Source organism: Vigna unguiculata, chromosome 1, assembly GCF_004118075.2.
Source record: "Vigna unguiculata cultivar IT97K-499-35 chromosome 1, ASM411807v1, whole genome shotgun sequence".
Lineage (NCBI taxonomy): Eukaryota > Viridiplantae > Streptophyta > Magnoliopsida > Fabales > Fabaceae > Vigna > Vigna unguiculata.
In genome coordinates this window covers 12,436,296-12,450,738 of record NC_040279.1, presented here as the reverse complement: position 1 = coordinate 12,450,738, position 14,443 = coordinate 12,436,296, and the positions used below count along the sequence as shown (strand labels likewise).

Genomic DNA, 14,443 nt, shown 5'->3' with positions numbered 1-14,443 from the left:
TTTTAAACTGAAATCAATTTTTCATTCATAATCACAAAATAGTGAGAACAAGGCTTAACACCCCTTACACAAAAAATGTAACCCAAAGATGCATTTTCCAATTTCTCCATTCCATAAATCAAGTAATATTAAGCAAATGGTTTAACACCCCTTACACCGAAAAATCTCCTCTTAAATTTTCATTATTCAGTCTTAACCATAGTATATAAAAATATTCACCAAAAAAACTTGACAACAATCATAGACTCAAAAGTATCTTTCCTTACCCATAAACTTAATCCTAAACGATACATATCACACTACCACCATGAATTCAATCACTAAAGAAACTTATTATCATATTCCATCCCTACGAACGAAATTACCCCTTTATAATTCCATATTTTAAACTGCAATCATTTCTCCATTCATAATCACAAATAATGAGAACGAGGCTTAACACCCCTTACACCAAAAACGTAACCCAAAGATGCATTGTCCAATTTCTCCATTCCATAAATCAAATAATATTAAGCAAATGGTTTAACACCCCTTACACAGAAAACTCTCCTCTTAAATTCTAATTATTTAGTCTTAACCATAGTATATAAAAATATTTGTTCTAAATGCACACATAAAGAATCAAACCCATGATCATCCATCCTTAACAAGGCTCTAACCAATTATGCTACGCCCCACCTTTGTTTATGACTTTGCATATCAATTTAATTAATATTTATGCATCCAATTGTCCCTTACAATTATAATTATTTTCCTAGGCCTTACATTTATACTCGTGATACTTGGAAAGATTGATACTTGATGAGTCATTATTTCTCCCTATTTACTTACCTTTATGTACCCATCTTGATTGATGTTTAATGCTTAATTATCTATCTTTAGTGCATTTTCATCTTTTAGGCCTCATTGGTCAATAATTTAGATTTTCACTAATTTGGAATTACTTGGCCTAATTTTCATTCTTAATTAATTTCAGGTTTTGTTGTGTATTGGCGTGATAATGTATATGTTTAATCCACATGTAACTTACATTTTCGCTTTATGAATGTGTGGTTTTCCACTTGCCATGACCATGTCTATGCATTCGAGCATATGGTTTAGTAGGTGCAATGGATGCTTCCTAGTAAATCGTGGTGAAAGGAACCCCAATAGTATAGGCAAAATTTGTATTCATGTTCATTCCTCAAACTCTTTTAATGTAACTTGAACAATGTGATGTATCATCTTTTGAATTTTAATGAATGATAAATGAGTATTTTGAAATGTATACCTAATTTCCTACATTTTGCATGATTTATAACTAATTCACTATACATTCAGTTGGACCTCATTAGACTCATTTGGTGAGATATGGGCCAGTAGACGATGCTATTGTTCATGCACCTTTAGACGACCTTCTGATTATGATAACTGGGGTGATGTGACGCCGCCCCTACAGGGTGTTACAAAATGTGGGGCCAGTAGACGATGCTATTGTTCATGCACCTTTAATGTCAACTTAATATGCTTGCAATGATTATAATTAGTCCTCACAAGCAAGTGTTTTTAAGATGTATTCATTTATGGTCTACTGGTCTGGTGAACATGATGATGCTAAAAAAAAAGCCAATTTTCTCAAAATTATCATTTTTTAAGGATTAAATATGTTTTTGGTCCCTTAATTTTCCTTGAAAATTGGAATTAGTTTTTTTTTTTTAATTTTGAACCAATTTAGTCTTTCATCTTAAACTTTGAACTAATTTAGTCTTCCATTTTATGGAAATACGTGATTGTAGTCTTTTTAACTAAATTTTGTTAAGTTTATTTGATATTTCAAATACATCCACGATTATATTATCATGAAACGCGTTTGAAACATCAAGTAAACTTTAATAAAATCTGGTTAAAAAAAATAAATCCAACATTTCTTGAGTTGGGATGAACTAATTATAATTTTCACAATACCAAACATATATTTACCACTCTTGTACAACTATTTACTTTTCATTCCCATCTATATTTTTTTTTTCATTTTTTATTTATTTAAAAAGCATTCGATATATTTTACAAAAATGATGATTGTTTTACATTGACATTTTTAGATTTTATTTATGTATTTTTCTCATCTTTCTAGTTTGTGCGAATACAGAGTTTGTAAAGAAGGAGACTTGTGGCGGTGTTCAAACTTCAGAGCTGAACTTGCACCTTCTTTCTGCAACACACACAACACAATTCAATTTCTTCTTCCACTTTGATTCCCGTTTTCTCTCTATTTTTTCCGAATTCTCTCATAATAGGAAGAGACCATGAAATCCGGCAGAGACAAAGAGAAAGAGAACGATCGCTGCATCAGTTCGCATATGCAGACTCTCCATCGCCGTCTTCTCCAGGCCCTAAACCTTGGCACCAGGTCTTAACTTGCATCCCACTTCCATCTAATTTTTTATTCCGTCATTTTTTCATTAAATTTTCTATCTTTCTGTTTTTTCACGAAGTGGGGCCTCAAAGTGATTGAATTGTGTTTTTCATGTCGTGGATTGTTGTTCTAGCTGTGATTTTATTCTTTGTGAATACAGACATTTTGATGAGAAGACAAATAGGTGGAGGTGGCAGTGCGCCAACATTGAAGTGCAGAAAAATGTGCTACGATCAATTGGTGCCTTTCTTGATTCCTTATCGGGAGATGCACGTGCTGCACGTAATGCTGTTGTTAAGGTGTATATTTTGCTTCCTTTTCTTTTTGGGATTTTAAGTCTAGTAAGTAGCACCTATGGACCTGACTTGGGACTTTCAAAATGAAATGTGCGTATCTATTCTTGTGAAGATTGTGGAACTTGTAGATCTTTTTATGAATTTGGTTGAGTTAATCTTACTCAGCATACTTACGAAGTTAGGATTATATTTACGTCGGTGAATTAATTACAATTAATTATTACTAGCATAAATAAATAAATAAAACGAAGAAAGCATTTCACTGGGGCAGTTTGGGTTGAGAAATACAGAATTCTGTTTTCATATTTATTTTCACTTTTCTGATCTTTATACAAGAAAAGGTGAAAAAAAAAAATTAAAAAGTTGTTTTTACGTATCCTGCATTTCGAAAACAGTAGACATAGTGAAAACAGATAATGTTTTCACAAGCCAAACTAATACTTTTTGAAAATAGTTACTAATGTAAATTCCTACTCATAAATTTCTGTAGAATGGTTTAATATAGATAAATTGGTCTGGTATTTTCAATAACAATGATATATGCGCTTTCCTGCCTTGCTTTACTTCTTCAGGAATCTGTTCCTGATATTTTGGGAGCATTATTATGGATTCTTCAATGCAAAAGTGAGGCTTTATTAAGCATGGCATTAAATGTTGCTGTGAAGTTGGTTAGTGTTCTGCCTAATCCATTATTGCAATCACATATGTTGGATCTTGTTTATTGTCTATCATCCTTGCTATCTTCACATCAAGTAGAAGTTGCTATACCCTGTGCTACCACTTTGAATTTTGTAATCTCAAATTTGAATGCTACAAGTGAGAAGGAAGTTATGGAAGCACTGAAAGAAACAGAGGCGTCCCTTCGGATTGTTGGAAATATAAAGGATTTTGCTGAAGGTGTAAAGAAAATTGAGTATTTTGAAGAGATGACTTTACTTTTGAGCACAATACTGTGGCGCTGGCATCCGTCTAGGTTCCCTGTTTGTAATGATGTAGTACTTATGAAAGTTTTAGCAAATATCCATACAAAGGCAGATAGTTCTATTAAACTTGCACTTCTAAAGTTGTACACGTCTATAGGTATTAAAATACCACTCTATTGTCCATTACAACCAAATCACTTTTCCTTGTTATCATCTATTCTCTGGACCAACTAATTTCTATTGTTGTTACCAGCTTTATGTGATTCTGCAGCAAGAAGACTTGTAGAGGATGAAGAAGTATTTCCTCAAATGTTTGTGCAGGCAATGGGAAAATCAAACCCTCATGCTATTCGGATAGAGGGGTTTAGGCTTGCTCAATGCCTATTGGTAACATTTCATTGTTCTATAAGATGACCACTGTAATATAAAGTATTTCTACTAACAAAGGTTGGTTTTTTTCTGTCCAGAGATCCCAAGATAATTGTTTAAAAGTTGTTGGTTTGTGTGGTGAAGCTCTTGTTGAGGCCATAATTTGTGGAATGACAGAAACTAGGCTGAGTTCTAAAAAAATTGGAAACAACCATGAGTCTTTGTCAGTGGAAGCTTGCCAGTTGGCTCTAATAACTCGTTGGGCAGGTGATCATCATACCAACTTTTGGAAACAAGGAATTGATAGAGTCCTTCTTAATCTTCTGATTGAAAATATTCAAGACCAATTGTTTGAACCTGTCTTGTCTTTGGAAAAACAAATATATATGGCAAAAGAGGGATTAAAAGCCAATTGTCATCTTGGTCTTAGGAGTTATGTGTGGGACATTCTTGGGTGGCTTACAATTCATTGTGGAGAAAATTTAAACCCTTATACTCGTGGTAGTGAGCTCTGCATCAACTTACTAATTACATGTGCATGGTAAATTGTATTCCTTCCATTATCATTTCTTGATGGATTTAACATGTGTATAAACTTTAATATAATAACATATCATATGTCTCAGTTTCTTGCTATGACTGTTCATTATATTTCTGAAAATTTTCAGCTGATCTTTTATTTCACCTGTTGATGCGCTCCAAATTCACTAATTCTAATTTTCGGTTTCTCTATAGCTTGAGTTTTGTGGATACACTTGAAAAATGGTGCAGAATTTGTCAAAAGGATATTGATGATCATTTTCAAAGTGAACCAGTATCAAGGGCTGTTCTAATGATGATTCGTTCTCCATGTAATTCCATCTCCTCACACACTAGATTCTTATTATCAGATGTACTGAAGGTGAAAGGCATGCCATGCTTGAAAAGCTTACTACATACTCTAGATTATACATCATCCCTAGAAAGCTATGGATCATTTGATAAACTTCAACTGGTTATTAATTTAATTGGGTTTACTTGTCTTTCAAGTTTACCACAATACCCAAGATGTATCATTGAGAGCAAAGGGATAAAGGTAGTTGTTCTTCTTCTGAAACGATGCTTAAATAATGACATTCATATTGAAAGGCAAAACTTTACTCCTCATTTGTATACAACATGCCATGAAAGGTCTTGTTGCTTTTTTGATAAAGAAGATTGGGAAGGCTCCAATGTTCTCTTCTTTTATAGTTTGTTGGGCTTAACTGAAATTCTTCATCATTGTGACCTTTTACAAGAGAATTCTCCACAGTTTTCTAGAGAGGTGACAAACATTACACCACAATTAGTTAGCAAACTTCAAGAGATCTGTAAAAGAAAATCTTTCAGTCCTGGTGTGAGATGGTATGTTTCTTATATTCTAACTTATTTTGGATATTATGGTTTCCCAAGTGAATTAGCCAAAAGGATCCGAGAATCTCTCAATAAGGAAGAATACTCAGATATGAAGCTTGTCTTAGCAAATGGGGAATCTCTAAATGTTCATGTTGTTATTCTTGCTGTTCGATGTCCATCACTACTGCCTCCTCAATTGTTAAAGAGTTCTAAAGAGATACCAGATGAGTTTGTCAGAGAGACCGTGAGAGAAGTTCGTCTATCTTCTCATGTTGATTATGAAGCATTGGTATTGTTGTTGGAATATGTATACTTGGGATACTTACATGCTAGTGAAGAAACAGCAAAGAAGCTAAAAATTCTTGCTAAGCGCTGCAATCTACAGCCTTTGTTCCAAATGCTTCATAGGCAGCGTCCAAAATGGGGCTTACCTTTCCCCAGCGTTAATCTTACTTCAGCTTTTGGTTTAGCTGGAAGTTGTTTTTCGTATGGTTTGCTTCTTGATAAACTTCTTATAAATATCTTGAAATTGCACATGATTGTTGTAATCTTGCATTTTCTTTTTCGTTTATGTCCATTTCCATCTTTTATTCTCACAAAATTTTATGTATTAATTCACATATACTTATATAGCAACCTTTATTTAATTGTTTGTGAGGTTTATTCAGTGCTTTTAAAATGAGTTACTTTTCTGAAAAGACTGTTGAACTTGGACGCAGTTGCTAAATGCAATTGTATTATCAAGTACAGTGAGGCATATACATTTACTAGTTGGAGATTTCTTATTGATTAAATATTTATGGACTTTGTGATTTTAGGGTAATTGAAATGTTTATACTTTCTATACAATGAGGAACAGTAACAGTGCGATTGCTAACATTTGTTTTCAAAGTTTGGGAGAAAAAATCTGATTTTCTCAATCTATTTTCAGGGATGTCATATTGGCAGCTAAATCAAATGAGCTTGTTGGGTGGACATGCGATATTTGTTCTGACACAGTACCCCATATGCATGTTCACAAAGTTATATTGCAGTCTGGTTGTGATTATCTACAAGGTTTGTTCCGGTCAGGAATGCAAGAAAGGTAATTATTGATCAAGATATTCATAATGATCTTACAGTTTTTCTGATTTATGAATGATGAAAAGCTTTACGATTTATTCAAACTGTGGCTCATGAAAATTGAACATGTACATGGTATAAACTCAAAAGGTAGACATGCATGGCTGTCTATTACTTATTCTTTGTTGATCAACATCTATGTAATCTGTTCTTGGCTAAACTCTAATCAAGGCTGATAGAACACTTGATCAGAATGTAGGTGAAAGATAGAGCGGAATAGAAGGGTGCTGAGTTGGCAAATTCTGTTAATGGAGTGTAGGATGGGAATAGGAGAATGTGGCATAGTGGAGTCAGTTATACTTTTGGGTGATTGTGTTGGGAGAGAAGATTCTTCTTCTCTCAGAAGCATACACTCTGGTATTGCTGTAAGGAGCTTATGCTATGTTTTTCATTAAATAATATTCCCTTTTCATGGTATCCTTGATGATATAACAACTATGTGGATTGAAGGAATATTGAAGGGAATCATAGTAATGATGATGGTGGATGGTGTGGCATTGCATAACTTCATTTCTCCATAAGTAACAATTTTTGTCAACAGCCCTATTGTTTCAACTCATGAAATCAGAATTCGGTTTGGTGATAGTCATATAGTTTACTACTATAGGTATTTGTTTCAATCTTTGCATTCAATTGCAGGCAATTGACATCACTATAGGGGCTTAGTGCTAGATTTGGATTTGACAATAGGGGTTTGTGGTTAAAGACTTAAAGAAAAATGGAAATGAATTGGGGGAAAATGACTTTGAAATTTGGCACCATGAAAGTCCACTTTTACTGCTAGGGTTTTCCACTAATGGTGTGGGGGATCCAAAATCTTTCCATAGCCGGTTGAAGGAAGTCACTGATGGAAATTTTGAAGATGGGGGATGAGTTGTAAATGTATCTATGGCAATTGTTGATCCAAACTTAAATTCATTTCAGGGGAAAGAACTCCTGGATGTTTTAGAAGAATTCAAGGGTTTTTCAAGCAGGTGATGGGGTTACGCCGAAAAGGGATTCTGAGCATGTGATTGAAATGGAAGTTGGTACAAGGGCCTGTGAATGTTAGCTTGTAACATTATCTGCTCCTGCTCCTGCACAACATAAGATTGATAAACAGGTTGCTGATTTACTACAACAGGGAGCAATTTGACATAGCTCAAATTCTTTCTCCTGATATTAGTTAAGAAAAAAGACTACTCTTGGTTGTGCATGTTTTAATAAAGTAATAATTCTTGACAAGTATCTTATTCTTGTAGTGGGTGAACTTTTAGATGAATTAAATGAAACTTGTTATTTCTCAACTTTGGATCTCAAGTTTGGTTATCATCATATTCGAGTGTGAGAACATGACATCCATAAAATGGAATTTAGAACTTATGAATTTGGCTTGATGAATGCTCCGACTAGTTTTGAACCTATAAGTTTTTAAAACTAATTTAAGAAGGTTCGTGTGTGCATTTTGTTTATGGCATCCTTGTGTACTCCAAGAAATGACAAGTGAGTTTATTGCACATTCAGTAAGTGTTACAATAGTTGCAGAATATTTACTTTGTAGCCAACAAGAAGAAATATACCTTTGTGAGGAAACAATGAGTATTTGGGTCATTATCAGGAGTTACCATGGATCCTGCTAAGGTGGGAAGTGCGGTGGAGTCACCAATCCTTCATAATGTCAAAGGTGTAAGAGGGGTTTTGGAGTTTACCAGTTATTGTAGTGTAGGAACTTCATTTAAGGGTATGGATTTACTTATCGTAGGTGAAATAAAAAGTTATTAGGGTCTCTAAATTATGTAATTATGTAGTATAGAGCACAACCTAAGTTGATTATCCAAGGACACATACTAAATTGTATTCAATCTTTAACATTTTTGTCATAAAAATTAAAATTGGGGATTTAAGGATTTAAAAATGAAAAATGGAAAACAAATTAAGAGATTAGAAGCGAAATCCAGAGATAGAAAATTGATCAATCCACAAATTCAAATTACCAAGCAATTCAAAAATCATAGTTCCCTAAAGATTTAATCCAAGTTTGAACATTTAACCTAGTTCAATCAATCGACTAAACCAATTATATGAATTGAATCTCAATATCTTTCAATACAATTCATATTTAGTTATCAAATCAAGATTCAATCAATTCCTAATTTGAATTCTAATTTCATAAATGCAAATTGATATCACAAAGGGCAAAATCGAAATTAGGGAAGAGAAGAACAAACTCAGAGTGAAGAACAATCAATACAAAAACTCAATTCGTATTGTTTGATCTTGATTCCAAGAATTGATCAAAAATTTAGTTCTCCATTATTCAACATAAAAATCGAGAATAGAAAGAAAAGGAGGAAAACTAAAACTCTAAAAACTATGCAATTAATTTTTGTCTATTTGTTTAGTAATAGTTTACCTTGGGATGAATTTTAGCATTATACTACATATCATATCTCCACTGTTCTGACCCGTTTAAGGTTGTTTGTGGAAGAAATCCACCATCAGTTATACGATCCTTTCTGGGTGATTACTAAATTAGAAGCTGTAGCACAATATCTTGGACAGAGATGAAACTTTGTTGTTTGAAGTAAAATTTTGAGTAAAGCATGAAAACAGATAAAAAAAATTTGCTGATAAAAGGCATAGGATGCAGTCATTTGAAGTGTGGAAGTGGGTTTTTCTCAAACTGCATCCTCATAAAAAACAATTGGTGGCATGCCGCATTAATTGAAAGCTCTCCCCTTGATTTTATGGTCCTTTTGAGTTGATTGAAAAGTTAGGAGTGGTTGCTTATAAATTGCAGTTGCCTCTTTCTAAGGTCCATTATGTCTTTCACGTGTCCTAAAAAGGGCCATTGGAGAGTACACTGCAGAGGCCAATCTGCCATCGGAATTAGAGGTGGAACCTGATGACCACATTGTACCTGGGCATGTTTTGAGCAGTATAATTGTTATACAGAACAATTGTCCCATCAAACAATTTTTGGTATAATGGAAAGGTTTGCTATTGAGGATGCTACAGGGGAAGAGGAGCACAATTTGCCTGTCAATTTCCTCATCTCAACCTTGAGGACAAGGTTGCTCTCCTAGTGGAAGGAAGTGATAGAACACTGGACCAGATTGTCGGCCCAAATGTTGAGAGACCCAAAACATGGTGTAAACGGGTAGAAACAAGAGAGCAGAATAGAAGGGTGCTGAGTTGGCAAAATTCTGTTAGGGGAGTGTAGAGTAGGAATATAGGAGAACGTGGGATAGTGGAATCACTTACGATTTGGGTTATTGTTAGGAGCTTAGGCTCTGTTTTTCATTAAATAATATGCCGTTTTCAGTATATTTATTGAGAGTTCTATCAAATGCCTGATAAGACCTTTGGGCCCCAGGCCTTGTAAACCCTGCACTAAAACTTCTAATGTGGGACTCAACTTCCACCACAGCTTGAAATTATAGATCAAGATTGATATTTTTCTCTTCAAAAACATATTAACTTTCCTTTGGAGACTCACTAATGGTGTTCTTAATCCCTTGGAAGTAACGTGGAATCATGTTGTCATGATGGTTTGCGTTGTTATGTTCTTCCATGTTAACTTCATTTCAATTCTCAAGTTAGTCTAGGATATACATGCAAATCAGGTGTGAGAATTTTTCATTTCTATTGGACACTTTGCAAGCCTCTTTGCTTTAATTTTTGTTTCCTTCTACACTTGGATTCTGTCTCCTATGGGTCTCTCTTAAATGTTATTCACTCATTGTTGCAGTCATTCACAAGTAATAAAAGTTGATATTAGCTGGCAAGCATTGATTAAACTAGTGCAGTGGTTTTATTCTGATGAGCTGCCTGGTCCTCCATCTGGATGCTTGTGGGATAATATGGATGATCAAGAAAAGCTATTTAATCTACAACCGTATGTGGAGCTTTATTGGCTTGCTGAGTTCTGGATTTTGGAAAATATTCAGGAAGCTTGCTTTAATGTTATTATGTCTTGTCTTGATTCTTCCTGGCGGTTGTCCATTAAAATAATCAAAATGGCTTATAATCTCTCTTTGTGGAAGTTAGTTGATATTGCGGCAAATCTCATGGCTCCTTCATATCGTCAATTACGAGATTCTGGTGAACTAGAAGAATTTGATGATGCGCTAGTGCACTTGATTTATTCTGCTTCTATTCAACTTAACTAAGAAAACAAAATTGCTTTTGGTGAATCAATACTCCTCAAGATGGTTCATAGGGCAAGAGATTCTAGAGGCATATACTAACTCTTTTAGGAGCTACAAACTTTGTCAAGTATGGTATGCTGATCTTTCTGTCACATTATTTTTAATTTTCAAGGTTCTAAAATTACTTCTAGAATTTTGATATAAATCCTTTAACTTTTTGTTTTCTGCTTTTTTATTAAAATCTGAAAGGAAAATTCTGCTTAATTAGGGACATTAAAATTTTCTATACCATGTGCTATTCTTTCTTCCTTTTCCTTCAAAATATTTATTTTTCATTTTGCCCTTGCTTACTGGTTTTTCTGAGCTGACAGGTCTACCCTCTTTATTAAAATGAGTGAAAGAAAAGCAATTCAAGTGCTCCCATTTTATGTAACTTCTTGAATACTTTATTCAAAGTTTTCTAACTTCTGTAATTCATCAAACTCATAATATTCTAAGGCATTTTCATAATCTCAATTTTCTTATTAGATAACATTTTTTGATAATAAAAATTAATAGAAAGGAGAGAAGATACATCTGGGGAAGGATAGGAATTTTCCTTGTCAAAAGAAAAAAGGAAAAAGAGAAAACAATGACCTGAAGTATAGCTCAAATAAGGCACAAAATTGATTAATCTCTTTTACACATCACTGATAGGAAAGTCCTTGTAGCAATCATGGGCAGAGCATAATTATAATATTATCCCATGGCAAGTGAAAGGAACCAGTAAATTATCTGGGTGAGTAGATAAGAAAAACATAGGGAGATCAAGAGAGGGTGTGGGGACTCATTTGCATAGTCACTAAGTGCAGGTTTTTAGTACCTTAATTATTAGGGAAAATTTGCTTTGTTTTCAAATGATGTTTTAGTAGGATTTTGTTTATATGGTATTGTAAACACAAAATAAGCTATATTGGAACAAATGTTTATGACCAGGTGATTGTTAATACCTTTTGGTCTCTTCTATATATTGATTGTAGGCATCAGAAGGACCTGGGATGAGGCTTGCTCCATGATTCAAAGCAAGTAAAGTAATTTGCTGTGGTGGTTAGAGAGAGAAAACTTGTTGCTCGTGAAGAAATCTAATGTTTGGTCAGTTTAGAATGCTCGTATTACTTTAGTAGTTCCTTAAAAATAATTCATAATAGTCAATTTGTATTTGTTCCCTCCTTTTTCTTCTTATTGAGGTGCTTTCTTGGATTTAAATTGCAGTTGAAGATGCCATGCCATGCATGCCGTTTGATTTCTGTTCACAAGGCATTAGTTCAAAGCTCATTTATCTCTTTTATTTTGAAAACACATTCATTAGTTCTTCCATCTAACTATATTCATAGGCATTTCTGTCTTTTATTTTGTAAACACATTCTTAATAATAGTGTTTTTGTCTTACTAGTAGTTATTTGTGATGCAACAAACTATCTGCTTTGAGAAATTTTCCATTCCTCTCATATGATTTCTATTGGTGCTCCATGTGGCCTATAGATTTTATACATGAGGTGCTAAGCAAGTGTTATGGATTTACAGGGTCACAAGATGGGCATAGTTCAAACAATCAATGATGACCGAAACAAATAGTATCTTTTCCTAGGCAGTAAAAACAACAATTTTGGGACCTGTGTTTTGCTGCTGCTTCTGCCGTTAAAGCTCTTGACACTTTCGAAGAGTTTTTGGGAGCAAAAAGGTACTTCTTGGCTTTTCCACTTGGCAGCAGCCATGCAACTAATATTCCTACTCAACATTTTCCTCTCAACTTTTCTTTGAAATGTGATTTCTTGCATATGTGTCCAACTTGAACTTCTCTCATGGTTGTTGGCTTGAACAAACAGACTAAGCATCAACAAGTTATTCTTAAAATGAGCAAAGTTCACAGAAAATTGCATCAAATTCATCATCATTAAATTCTGTCAAGGTGCCACGTTGAAATTGATCTTCTTGGTGGCATGTATGATGGAACCCTACTCAGTAACCACGTCCAAGATTGGTGGAGGCATCGTCTCCTTCGCATATTAGTTGCTCAAGCTGATTTTAAATGCTCTCCCTCCACCTTGTATAATAGTGTATTCCAACACCATATATTAGCTTCAGGGATTCTTTGTATTTCAGCATTGTACCAGTAGTAGGTTATTTTCGTTTTTCGTGGTTCCAACACCATATTATATTCCAAATAAGTTAGGTCAGACATTAATGTGAACTTTGAAATCTTAAGTGATACTATAAAATTTATCGATTGTTGTTACATGAAAAATTATTAAAATGAAAAGAAATAGATGAATATAAATATAGAGATAATATCAAATTTGTGCTAAAAGTTACATGAGATATAGATAAATTATATCTATTATGAAAAAAAATTAAACATATAGAGTTATAATATTGACTCATTTATATTGTTGTCTAGCTAACTTATTAGTATAATAATTTCTTTCCAAAAAAATAAGAAATTTTGAGTTGTATATGTATAAAAAATATTGCAAGTATGAGTGTCATTTCCCTTCGGACTCCAAGAATCACTTTTTGATCTAAAAATTATAACAAATTAGAGTAGAACTATTTCCAATTTAAAACTTCTAAAAGTCTTTCTTCTAAGTATTTTCTAAAGCATAAATGATTCATAAATTCGCATAAGTAAAATTTACACTCATAAAAAGCTGAAAGTTACATATTCGACCTTCTCTAAAAATATTAGCATATGTAGTTAAACTAAGACAATCTCTAGTTACACTATTAATATTCATCTTAAACCAATTGGCACATGAAACTTGATATGTTACATCTTTAAGAGTGTGTTCTTACGTGGGTGATGATTTGAGGGAGAGGGAGATGATTGATTTGGTTTGATTAGAAAGTGATATTTAATATTGTTTTTTTGTATGGATTTGAGAGTGATAGTGGAGTGGATTTAAGAGTAATTTTTGTGAAAGTTTGTGAAGGATTGGAAATTAAATTTAATAGATAAAAATGTAGAATGACCTAATTGTCCTTGGTGTTAAAAAAGTATAATTAAATGATATTTAGATAAGTTGTAATTAGTTTTTCATATATTATTATCATAAATAAAAATATTATAAATATTTATGAATTGAAAAAAATATATTAAAATATATTTGATTTAGAAAATTTAATATTTAATTTAAAAAAATAATCATCTGGATACAAATGTGGTAAGTGGAAAGCTGGAATCAGATACAAATGTGTGTATTAGAAATCTTGTTCGCATACCTCAAGCCCATGCCTATTAGTGGACCTAATTTTTTTCACAATATAATAACATGGATAATAAAAGGATAGTGTGGTAATTTGTCATATTTATCTCACAAATCTCTTCGAAAAAGGGAGATAGACTCTATGCAGTAATATCACAATTAATTATCTTTTTGGTCGCTTTCTTTCCCCAAAACAGAACAATTGTTTCTCCCCTTGTTCATCGTTCTCAATTACTACAGTATTTCTTCGCATGAGAAGAGACCCTAAAAGAAACCACCATACTCCCTTTATTTTTATTTTGAATATTAAAAACGTTAAGCACAAAAAATAATCCTCATATGTTTATTATATTTAGTTTTAGTCATAAACACCAACTCCTTAATTTAGAAAACAACGTAAATAAAAGTAATTGAATCATGTAATCTACAATTAGAAAATATCATAAATAAATAATAATACATTAAAAAAATATTATATAAAATTTATTTTATAATTAAATTATATATATATATATATATATATATATATTATAATCTTATAAAACAAACACAAACACATGGTAACCTGTATTTCTGAAACAGATTTTCTTAA

General features: G+C 33.0%; 1 protein-coding gene across 6 annotated transcripts; it reads left to right on the top strand.

Annotated features, from left to right (window-relative positions):
- Positions 1–2,101: 2,101 nt before the first annotated feature.
- On the top strand, positions 2,102–12,884 carry LOC114191456 (BTB/POZ domain-containing protein At1g04390). 6 transcript variants are annotated; one of them, XM_028080639.1, is made up of 11 exons: positions 2,102–2,389; positions 2,556–2,694; positions 3,264–3,771; positions 3,868–4,001; positions 4,082–4,524; positions 4,719–5,843; positions 6,289–6,441; positions 10,210–10,741; positions 11,629–11,740; positions 12,173–12,329; positions 12,475–12,884. In XM_028080639.1, the coding sequence occupies exons 1-8, from the start codon at positions 2,286–2,288 to the stop codon at positions 10,628–10,630; spliced, it is 3,027 nt and encodes a 1,008-aa protein (XP_027936440.1). In that variant the 5' UTR covers positions 2,102–2,285; the 3' UTR covers positions 10,631–10,741; positions 11,629–11,740; positions 12,173–12,329; positions 12,475–12,884. The 6 variants fall into 6 exon arrangements, with proteins under 6 accessions (XP_027936440.1, XP_027936449.1, XP_027936432.1 ...); XM_028080648.1 differs by having other exon boundaries at positions 10,210–10,736; positions 12,173–12,884; XM_028080631.1 differs by having other exon boundaries at positions 12,173–12,884.
- The last annotated feature ends 1,559 nt before the right edge of the window (positions 12,885–14,443 follow it).

Bases quoted from the DNA above. Each gene is read 5' to 3' on its own strand.
- LOC114191456 (XM_028080648.1), top strand. From the start codon at position 2,286: ATGAAATCCGGCAGAGACAAAGAGAAAGAGAACGATCGCTGCATCAGT. The intron at 5,844-6,288 runs GTATGGTTTGCT...ATCTATTTTCAG, and splicing joins TTAGCTGGAAGTTGTTTTTC to GGATGTCATATTGGCAGCTA. The intron at 6,442-10,209 runs GTAATTATTGAT...TCATTGTTGCAG, and splicing joins CGGTCAGGAATGCAAGAAAG to TCATTCACAAGTAATAAAAG.